Source organism: Macrobrachium rosenbergii, chromosome 56 (assembly GCF_040412425.1).
Source record: "Macrobrachium rosenbergii isolate ZJJX-2024 chromosome 56, ASM4041242v1, whole genome shotgun sequence".
Taxonomy (NCBI): Eukaryota; Metazoa; Arthropoda; class Malacostraca; order Decapoda; family Palaemonidae; genus Macrobrachium; species Macrobrachium rosenbergii.
Window position 1 is genome coordinate 76,950,266 of NC_089796.1, and position 11,945 is coordinate 76,962,210.

Genomic DNA, 11,945 nt, shown 5'->3' on the forward strand with positions numbered 1-11,945 from the left:
CAAAGTCATACGTCCATTTTGAATTACAAGTGCAAAATACCAATTTTACAGTGAATGCTAGTTATATGAAAACAATAGTTCAGAATTCAATAATCTCTCTCTTAATTAGTTATGCAGTCCGTAAACAAAGGATATTACAAAGGGATCACCCCACAAATCTCAATAATTGTTTTGGCTGTTTCAAGAGCTATCTCATCCTAGCATTGTCAGGTTTTAAGGTTTGAGTAAAATCAATTTTATATCAGTGAAATTAATTCTCAAATTTTGAACATTCTAAAGATTTCTATCTATACAAAAGATTTATCATTTTGAAGCACTGTTTCATATAGCCAAAGAAATCATTAAGGTAAGCATGGTGCAGAACAAGGCAAGTCTTTGATATGTTATGGGTCCTTCAGAGACTCCTCAGTTTTTCAGCAACTTCCTAGTTTTAACCTTCCTCAAGCTTACAAAGCTTAGGAACTTGCAGTCATTGAAAGATATTGATTTTAATGGAAGAACAAAGTTAAATTGATAAGAGAAGCCAGTGTCTAATTTCCTGCTAAGTGTAAAAAGCTGACGAGTAAGAACGGTAGCTTACGTCTAAAGAATAAGGTCATTAATGAAAAAATAATGCATGTGACATTAGATCTTGCAAATGTTGATCACTTATGTTACTAAACATGTGAATAAAATGTTTCCTACCAGTCAGCACTACTGCTGCTCTCTTGCCATGACGTAAGAATTTGTAATTGCTCCGATGTAGTGTTTTGTACATGAAAAACCAAGAGTCTTGAAGATTACATTTGTCCGAAGAGGTCATTGCATATCATTATCGAGTGAACTACAGTACGTTACTATAAAAAAAATTCCAAATCCCTACTGTTAGGTGTATAGTAGCTTTCTTACGTTCATGATTATTATTATTATTATTATTATTATTATTATTATTATTATTATTATTATATTATTATTATTATTATTATTTTGAAATAGTTTAACCAGACCAATGAGTCATTTCCAGAATCAGTTAGCCTGGTGCAAAGGTTTGCCATTGAATGAGAGGTGAAATTGGAAAAGAAACCGAAAGAATTGGAATTTTTAAGGAGAAAGGTTCAAGGACACTGATAAAAAGTGGAGAGTAAAAAACAGTGCGGCTGAGGGCCCAAAGGGAAGGACCTGCAAGCAATGTCAACCTAAAGAGACTGGTTAATTACGCTTGCAACTTGACCATAAGTATTTCCGGCAGCTTACCTTTAGTCACATTGTTGCCTAGTGGGTCATTTATTGTTTTTTTTTTCTATCACTGGGGATCCAAGTTCTTGCACTTTCCTGATGGGATGGGATGGGGATTTTGCACTGACAAGTAGGCATTATAACTAAAGTAAATAGTTCACTCCACCGGCTTTGTAGAGCAATCTTACTTTATACTGTACTGTGAAATAAAAATTAAGATTCATTTTTTTTTTATTCTGTTATTTTTATTATTTCATCAAATCTGTATCATTGTATTTGCTTCATTTGGTTTTATATTATTGCTCTTACATAACTGCTTATTACTTTCTCAAACTCTGTCCACAAGTTGAGAACATTGATTGTTTTACTCAATTCACACAATTTCTGTTTTTTTAGATTCATTCTTGCCTTTTCCTTTTATATAATTTATGCAGCATTGTCATTAGATAAAATTATTTCTCTGTAATTTCTAACCTACAGGAGGAGATAGGCCATCTACCCTAGGAGAGTTGAAACTTAATGCATCAGGAAGTGTGTTTTCTAATGCTGAGATTCCAGACAAAGGCTGTATGAAAATCTCTTTGGGAACTAAAAAAGAATCCCCTGTTGAGCAGCCAGAACCTGTTGCAGGATCAAAACTATACTTTCAATGTGATGAATGTGATAAGGAATTCACACAACGCCAAGCTCTGAGGTACCACAAAATTTGGAGGCATAATGCTGAGCGTCTGGGACCGTGTCCATACTGCACTTACAAGGCTCCAGATGCTACAAAACTCAGAGATCACATTAAGAAAGTCCATCATGGTTTTATGCCTTACAAATGCAAGTTTTGCTCAAAACAGTTCAAGTGCCACTCCAACCACAAGGAACATGAAGCACGACATCAAGGAACTGGAAATTTTAAGTGTAAGTTTTGTAGCAAAAAGTTTGCAATCTCATCATCTTTGGAACGCCATGAACGTTATCACTTGAGCAGTCGTCCATATGTGTGCAACTATTGTGAAAAAGGATTCAAAGCCAAGACTCATCTTGAAAGACATATTAAATGCATTCACTTGAAAGAAAAGAATATATTTTGTGAGCTGTGTGGGAAGCCACATTTCAGTAACTGGAATTTGAAAATGCACATGAAGGCTCATGAAGATACCCAGAAGGGTATTGTTAAATCATGTATTATTTGCAATTGCAAATTCAAAAATAATACTGGACTTGCAGCCCATATGCGTAAACAGCATAATATGACCTCAGTATATTTTGAAGAGCCAAAACTAGATGCTACCATTCAGGATACTACAGCAACCAGAGAAAACAGTGGTAAGCTAATTACATCTGGAGTTGCTGTTTCAACATGTGGCAGCTATGACATATCAAATTACAGTGAAGATGATTGTCAGACCATAATGAATTACAGTGAAGATGATTGTAAGGCTGTAACATCTCAAAAAAACCTAGTGGAAGAAGAGGAAGGAGCCTCTGTTTATTCCGCGAGTGAGATTTCTGAACACAGAACAATAGTCATCCAAGATGGTTCCATTTGCAGTGATCGCTCTGACATTAAAGAGGAGAGTGCTCTGATATATGCAGACTTTCTCAGTGATTCACCTGTTCACACCTTTGAGCTTTATACATGTAATATATGTTCAAGTGTGTTTCAATCTAAAGAGGTATTCTTAAATCATGAACACATTCCTCAATAATGTGTTTATGTAGTTTTAAAGTGGAAATACTTTGAGGTAAATTCTGTATTAATATAAAATGCTTCCAATACTATTTATGGTTTATACATTTTTATATATATTTATCTGTTTATTTATTAATTTGTTAATTTATCCGTTTTTCTACAACTGACCTCCTCTTTCTGTATTTTCCATATTCTTTGGGAGCTGGAATTTCAAGTCAGTGGCTCCTGTGGTCTTGTTCCATACAAATAGGGCTTGTCTTCTGAATAATAATAATATACCTACCTGTATTACATCATTGGTTTGGTATTGGCTCATAAGTTTTTCTAGTCACATTAATCATACATGTTTACATGGATCTCAAATTTTATTTATCCCGCAAATAATGCCAATATTATGAAGAGTAACTATAGTACCTTGCATAAATCTTTTGAAATTTCATATTGCCCATGTTGTCATCTAAGGGAAATTTAGTCATTGATGCAAAATCTGCAATAGAATCAATTTTTTCAGACACATCTCTGTAATCAGTATATTTCATCTTGCTGAGTTATTCATTAGAAACGCCCAGTGTGGTTATTTACATAGCAGATGAAATTTGTATAACAAGAGAAGTTATTGAACCTGGAGATACTATGCTTGAGAAGAGTGTCCATACTTCGTGTATTTTGGTATGTTATACTGGATGATAACTTGTTATAAATTGATGTTTACCTTGTATTTTTACCCTTGGAGTTTTATTGATTCTTAAAAGTGGTTTGTTGTCGTTGTTTTCATTTTGTGTGGATTTGCATATTAGTTGGAATTATTTATTTGTTATTTTTTTACATTTTTTGTGTACTATACCAAATCTTTTTTTTTTTTTTTTTTTTTTTTGCAGTACACGGTTGGGTACCAAATGCACTTTTGCCGAAGGTCAGGGGGCCAAGGGCAAGTTGTGGAGAGTACTATAACATACAGTACATCTGAAATGATATCACAAAATCCACGTAAGAAGGTGAGTGGATTTGGTGATATTCTCAAGGATGCATTCCTTGGTGCTGCATTGGATCTGAAATGATAAGTGGAAAATTTATGTCATCAAATGGACATTGAAGCCTAAAATGTATAATGTTAAATAAAAATGAAACCAAAATGATCAGTAAGATATTAAACACATAAAGGGCTCACTAAATGAAACCAAAATGATCAATAAGATATTAAACACATAAAGGGCTCACTATTTGCAGAATAATTAGAATTGACTAATTACGATATTAAGAATTTTTCACGTTTTAAAATTGAAAAATTTATAGAAAGAAAGGAAACAATCAGTATAAAAAAGTGAATACCCTGTATAAGGATAGTGTGAAATCCAATCATTTATAAGAATTGCAAATAAATGTTATTGTTTCATTAATGGCATCTTGTGTGGTTTTTGGCCTTGAAATGGCAAACCCTATACTGTAGTTGCCTGTTCAATTAATATTTGATTTAATGCCTCTCACTTCTGACGAGTAGTTGGAGAATTTTTGATTTTGCTAGCTGTCTTTGAGTATTGACTGACCATAATTAAACTTTGTACATTGGTGTTTGTACCTTCCCCTGAAATATTCCTAACCTTTTACTCAAGTTAAAATATCACTTTCATCAGTTTAACATTTAGTGAATTCACCAATTCACCAAATAATGACTGAGCATCTTACTATGGGACAAAGGAAGGAGCTTGTACAGTAATTGCTTGATTAGTGTACAATGCTAGCTTTGGCTTATCATAGTTACAGTGCTGATCAATGTCCTGCCATAGGCACTGACTATAAGGAAAGAAACGACTACAGATTGAGGCAGCAGAGAAGTTTGTTAGTAGTACTGTTATTCCTGCTAGCTCAAGGTCATTTGTTATCGAAGTTGTATCTGGAATTCCTTTATTTTTCAAATAAGCGTAAGTTTTGTTGTATTTTTGATCTTCCCTGCTACTTACAACAATACCGTACAGTAAAGGTAAGGGTTTACTCTCTGAAAAAATTGCAGGTACAGTGTTGGCTCGAGTTGTCTCCCAAGGGGCCTGAGTTAAATGTGCCATTGCCAAACTCAGCTTTATAGATTACAGTCGATATTATTCATTCCTGACAGAATAATAACAACAGTACTCTTTTACAGCTGCATGTTTTTTTATCAAGATGTTGTATTAAAAATCTTCACCCTTGTCTACTTTTCTTGCTTGTCATACCATTCTTCAAAGTGTTTCACTCTTAAGCAGCCCTTTAGCAACACCAAGTTGAGATTCTTCCATGACATCATCAAGTTTACTGTTTCTGGTCTCTTCAGTATGTTCAGCTTTAGTTTTCATACTGTCCAAATTCCAAACACAATCATGAGCGCCGACAGTAGTGTGAGAATTATTGCTAACATTACCGTGCTCAGTATCATCTGTACATTACAGTAGTTGTAATTCCAGCACTATATTCTTCATTATTCTCGTATATTCAGTGTGCGGTTTTGTCAGCTCATTTGTCCTCAACATATTTGTAAGCTTGGAGATGGAGATACCTATTACATTCTGTTCCAAAAGGGGTTATGCCATCAAATCACTGAGGAGCTTTCTGCAGTTTTAACCAATTTGTTGGTCTAACTAAAGTATGTAAATGGTTTAATTCTTAACATCTTTGCAATTGGCACATTTTTGTCTTTGGTTACACAAGATTAGTAAAATACTTTATTGTATCTTTTACTTTTTATATAAATTGGCTAAACTCTTAGTACCAGACAAGTTAAATGATCTTTAAACTCATTACACCACCAAATGTCCATTTGGCCTTCAGTTTCATCTTCGTGAACATTTGTTCAGTGTCATAACTTTTCAGCTTCATTGCCAATCACTATTATGACTTTTCACCTTTAGGTCCTTTTTGGTACTTTTCCTGTGGTTTCAGTACTGTGGAAAAAGTGCATATGGCAACTTGTCCGTGTTTCAGAATATGTAGACAGGAAAGTTATTTCTTTGAGACGAGTTTATTGAATCTCCATGACTGCTTGAAATTTTACAGATGAATTGATTCTAGGGGTTAGAGAAAGAACTGTTGCTGTAGGTGCAAAAATTGGAGATAAGAAGATAAATTGTGGATGTCTCCGTTATTGAACTGCAGTGTGGGTATTATATGCAAACTGAAGAGAAAAAAGTGGAGGTTGTTTATATGCACCGTTTGCCTAGTGTATGAGGTGTCATAAAAAGTAAAAGGGCAATAAGTAGTGTTAAAGGATAGTGTAAATGAAAGAATGGACTAGAGTAATGTGAGATGGTCTGGTCATGTGTAAAAAATGGGGAATAATAGGTTGGAAAAGAAAACCATATATAATTCTGGAATGGTAGGAGAATGGATGAGAGTTAGCTTAAGAGATACAGGAAAAGGAGAACCTTAATATCAAAAGGAAAACTTCCAAATGTTGAATATTTTCTCCATATTTGTTGTTTTCCTTTTTTTTTTTATGCTGTAGGACTTTTTCAAGGGGTGAGAGACCCTCTATTCATATTCTCTTTCTTCCATCTTACTTTCCACCCTCTCCTAACAATTATTTCATAGAGCAACTGCTAGGTTTTCCTCCTGTTACACCTTTCAGACCTTTTGCTGACAACTTCCCTTTCAGTGCTGAATGACCTAATAGCTCACAGCGCTTGGTCTTGGGCCAAAATCCTATACAGTATTCCATTCCATTCCATTCACAACGGGGTCATCTGGTGGACAAGAGATCAGGATCAAACTACAGACCTAGCAATTCTGATCCATCCCAGTGCAGAGAGAGAGAGAGAGCTGTCATTGTAATGGAAGTTTAGTAGCAATAGACAGTGAATGGCAGATTAGGATTGGTTTCCACAACCAGTAGGCCTAGGGTTTAGTTTCCTCTTATGGCGTTCGGTATTTAAGATTTAGCTTGAATGCTACAGTAACCATTGCCTAGGTTTTGCTCTAGGGCCATCCCGGGTCATGAGAAATAACAAACACACGTGTATATATGCATATATATATATATATATATATATATATATATATATATATATATATATATATGTATATATATATATATATATATATATATATATATATATATATATATATATATATATATATATATACATCTGTACACAGACGTTCAGTTGCAATTATACCAAGCAAGAAAAGTGAAACCTTCCAATATTCTATTACCTTTATTTTAAATCATTGTTAATCTAACATTTTATGATATAGTGAGTTTAAATAATCGATAAGATCAATGTAAATTTCGCTACCTATAATTATAGCTGACTATGACTGGAAGATAAATTTCAGTTCATGCCAGTTATTTGGTTATGTCCGACTTGAAGTGTTCTGGAAATTTTGTTTACGAGACAATATTCTACAATTTCCCAATCAAAGCCTTTTGTAACCAGAAAAACAAAAAAGTCATTAAAATTTTAGTACTGATTAGAAATACGTATTGACTATATATCTCGTTAATAATATATATAACAACTTGCGTAAAGTACGTTTCAGAAAACCAAGGTTATATATTTCCATTTTCATCAAATGTATCACTAAGAAGTGTCCTTTGTTCTGTTCCAAGAAAAGGCGTTTGCTTTGCACAGCAAGACCGACGCCATACCTAGAATCTGAGAGGCCCCGTCTTCCTATTTCTTCCCAGCTTCAGCCATGACCTTAGGTATCCCTAGAATTGAGTTGATCATTCCCGAGTTGCGTTTCTGGGCAACTGATGCACCCCAGGGACCGTGTGTCACGCGCAGGATCTGGGCTGCCAGTTCTGCCACTATCTGCAAAAGAAGTCACGGATCAGTTATTAACTAATAGTCTTCACTGCGATCGCAAAATCGGGCTCGGCGGCTGGGAATTGCATCTACAGTCTGAAAAAAGGATGAATTGGGAGATGTTTTCATCCACGGCTTGAGACGGCTGCTTGTTAAATATAAAAAAAAGAAAATAGTAATGCCACCACGTTTCAGTCAGATGATTATAAAAGTTACTTAGATAATACAAGATGATTCACTATACAGTATAAAAATAGAATTAGACAAAAACAAACTATATGTGTTCTTTTTGGCCGTGCCGACCACAGCTGAGCATTTGCTTGAGGCATTATAGTCTGAGGTAACATTTTGTTGCATGTGAACCCTGCCATTGTGCATCTGTCACGATCTTGTTAAGGAGATTCAGTAAATACGATTAAAGTGAAGTCGCGCTGCCTGGAGATAATTGTCCCTCACCTGTCGTTCGGTAATCTGTAGGTCATCCTGTTGGGCAGCTGCCATGCAACAGATGGCAGCCATCATGACCACCATAACTGCGACGAATTTGATCTGCATTCTGAAAGGAGGGAATGGGAAAAATTACAACGACACTGTCAGACCAAAGAGATAAATGCGACCCGCTTCGGTCTACTCGAAAACAGATGAGTTGTACTTTTATTGAGAATTGTTAATTTTGACCATTTTATTTTTTTTTTTATAGATGAATGACAGGGCCTCAAACTGGTTTAACTTTATTGAGAATGGTTAATTTTGACTTTTTTTTATTTTCAATAGATGAATGAAGGGCCTCAAACCAATTTAACTTTATTGAGAATTGTTAATCTTGACTTTTTATTTATTTGCGTTAGGTGAATGACAGGGCCTCAAACCAGCTGAAGGGTTGAACGCACATCGCGATTTATGTAAGTGGACGTGCGCTCGTTTACGCAGAAGGAAGAACTGGGTTTACACTCGAAGGTGGTAAGAAAGTGGTCAGAGGAGGAAGTGAGGATCCAATGCTGGAATCGAAAGAGATGCGTCCACTTTTTATGCAGCGCAGACCCCTGGTTCCCCTGAGACCGTCTTCCTTACTCATCCCCTACTACACTGGTTTAGGCCAACCCCCTCTCTCTCTCTCTCTCTCTCTCTCTCTCTCTCTCTCTCTCTCTCACACACACACACACACACACACACTTAAACAAAAAAATTAATAGCTCAAGTTTTTAGACAGGAACTTCTGCGCCACCTTCAAAAACATAATTGATATTCAAATATTTTCCAGGTGTGACGAAGTGGATTATTTTTCGAGTAATATAATTCAAGTTACATTACTCTTCTGACCATAACGTCGCGCTCTTGAAATTTTCGTGATAAGCTGTCCCGGAGTTACTAAATAACGTAACGTTATCCACCTTCCGTGACAATTCCTAGGTAAGTTTTAGTGACTTTCTGATTAGAAGGGGAATATCTTAGCTACAATATCCTTATCTTATATAGCAAGAGGGCTTCACTCCCAAACATTTATGTACAGTCGCAGAGACAAACGAAAAGCAAAATTGGGTGAAAGCACTACAGTTACTAAGGGATACGAGGCAAACTGCATATAGCTGAAAATGTGTGGACAGCAGATCTTATGAAGCAAAATACTTCTTCATTGTTAAGTATTACTATGCTAAGTAATTAATGGTACTTGAGTAAAAACTATACGAAACAGCATTGCATTGCCGGCTAAATTATGCGATATTTATGGTAGGAAAATAATATTGGTGAAAGGACACTATCACCAGCTTCTCTTCAGACTCTACGCAAAAGAACGTGATGCGGGTCTCAGGAAATATTACAGGTTATAATGTCAGACATTCGTTACCAGAGGTTTATTGTCTTCGTTACATTATTATGTCTTACGTACGCAGTATAACAAAATCTAAGGGCAAAGTTAATTTCAACATGCAAATTGCCCCACTTCTTGTAGAACAGTTTGTGTTTTAGTGGAAAAAAAATTCGATAAACAAGTAGTTTTAATTTCTTCAGATTAACGTAAATGAAATACTGTGACGCCAAATTGTCAAATCTTCATCCATTTCCAGGGAACGATTACCACGAGGTGACATCGTTGCCTGTTCCCAACCTTATACGCGGATGCAAAACCTGAACCCTGTACTGTAGGGGGGAATTGCCGTCAGTGCACATCACGTGGTGCACTGTAGGCATTACTTAAGGGTCTTTGCAACGGCACTTCGGCCCCTAGCTGCAACCTCTTCCATTTCCCTTTCTCTACCTCCGTTCATATTCTTTCTTCCAGCTGACTTTCCACCCTCTCTAACAATTGTTTCCTAGGGCAACTGTGAGGTTTTCCTCCTGTTACACCTTTCAAACCTTCTCACTATCAATTTCCCTTTCAGCACTGAATGATCTCATAGGTCCCAGGGCTTGGCCTAAATTCTATATTCTATTCTATTCTAAGAACTGAACCCTGAATTACTTACGTTTCAGTTCACCCACGGTGAGAAAAAGATATTAATCACGCCCGTTACACAACGATGAAACCCCTTTTCCCTTGTCAAATACAGAGGAAGGACACAATGAAAGGGTCCATTATGCCGTTTCAGTGGTCTTCTTTCGCGAGGCTTATGCTCCACTTGGTACGAAAATATTCATTGCGGATGCAATCTTTCTTGCTTTTCTAAGCCATTCTTTTCGTTCGATTTTTTTCGAGGGAAGTGTGGATGGGGGAAGGCATGGTTACGGATGCAGTAAATACCTTTTCTTAAGGTATACAATTTTCCGTCAGAGTTGGTCCGCGTTAAATCTGTCCTTTTATAAGTTAAAATTTCCGAAATTGTGAGATGAGAGTGTTCAGTCTGTCGTTACGCACGTATTTTTACGAGTTTCGTCGGCACATCATCTGAAGAGGAACTTGTAAGAAAAAGATGCCACCAAAAGTATTTCGATATTCTGTCTCTCTCAGAATATCGAAATACTTTTGGTGGCATCTTTTTCTTACAAGTCAGTAGAGAAAGAGAAGAATCCCTGTCTTGAAATAGGCCTACATAGAATGATCAACATCACAAGGGCCGAAGAGTCTGTAGTTCTTAGTAGTATCGACTTATTGTACTTTTAACTGAGCCTTCCCCTCGTCTCTCCGTTTTAGTTTTCTGGAAAAGGAAACTATTGTGCCGTCTTTGTCCGTCCGCACTTTTTCTGTCCGCCCTCAGATCTTCAAAACTACTGAGGCTAGAGGACTGCGAATTGGTATGTTGATCATCCACCCTCCAGTCATCAAACATACCAAATTGCAGCCCTCTATATATCCTCGGTAGTTTTAATTTCATTTAAGGTTAAAGTTAGCCATAATCGTGCTTCTGGCAACGGTAAGGGCAGGCCACCACTGGGTCGTGGTTAAAGTTTCATGCGCCTCGGCTCATACAGCATTATACCGAGACTGCCGAAAGATATAGATCTATTTTCGGTGGTCTTGATTATACACTTTACGGAAAACACTACCGTATTGCACCGAAAAAACTTCGGCGCATATTTTACTTGTTTTTATTTTATTTACTGTTAATGTCTCCCTTTCATCATCGGCAATTTTTTGTTTTATTTACTGTTAATGTCTCCTTCATCATCGGCAATTTTGTTCCGTTTTTAAGCAAAGTCTGGAAGAGGCCGCATGTAATATTTCGACTTCTCTGTTGGTTTCAGTTTTAACAAACGATCCAAAGGGTATCTAATTTTAAGAAAGTATATCTCAACACGTCCAAAAGAAAATATTGCCTTGTTGGACAAGAACATACGCTAGGTGACTTACTTTTGTTTTGGAGTCCAGTTTCAATGCGTCTCAAAATAATTTTGCATGTCCCGATAGTTGGGTACGATTAAAGAGAAGATTCTTCAGTTCAGGTTGATTACCTTTCCTCGTTCAGTTTCCTGACACCAGTTAGGAATGCAGTCATGACTTCATCAAGTTTTCTACTTTATTTTATTCATTTTGATGATATGTTTTCTTGACAATATAAAAACGGTTTAATGCAAACGGACTAGACGTTGACGTAGGCTACTGTATCGTGTGAATTTATCCTTTTCCGCCATTTGATTAAAAAGATTGCAAGGAATCGAGATCTATATTGAGACCTCTTGGTAACTGGAAACGGATGTGAAAACCAGCAAAAATCATTTTCCTACATTCAGAAAAAAAAATCAGATGTTTACTGTTCTGTTATGAACAAAAAATATCTAGAGAGCATGATTTGCTGTTTCTTTCCCATTCGGTTTTAATTTTAAAATGGTTAGGT

The 11,945-nt window shown here is 36.2% G+C and overlaps 1 protein-coding gene across 1 annotated transcript; it reads right to left on the reverse strand.

Annotated features, from left to right (window-relative positions):
- Nucleotides 1–7,067: 7,067 nt before the first annotated feature.
- On the reverse strand, nt 7,068–8,720 carry LOC136836557 (pigment-dispersing hormone type 1-like). The gene is made up of 3 exons (XM_067101000.1): nt 8,565–8,720; nt 8,131–8,230; nt 7,068–7,680 (listed from the first exon to the last, which is right to left on the reverse strand). Exons 2-3 carry the CDS (start codon nt 8,227–8,229, stop codon nt 7,540–7,542), a joined length of 240 nt encoding a protein of 79 aa, XP_066957101.1. The 5' UTR covers nt 8,230; nt 8,565–8,720; the 3' UTR covers nt 7,068–7,539.
- Nucleotides 8,721–11,945: the final 3,225 nt, after the last annotated feature.

What these genes read in the sequence shown, in the direction of transcription:
- LOC136836557 (XM_067101000.1), bottom strand. Translation starts at nt 8,229, where the DNA reads ATGCAGATCAAATTCGTCGCAGTTATGGTGGTCATGATGGCTGCCATC. An exon ending in TACAGATTACCGAACGACAG is followed by an intron (nt 7,681 to 8,130) that starts GTGAGGGACAAT and finishes CTTCTTTTGCAG; the next exon opens with ATAGTGGCAGAACTGGCAGC.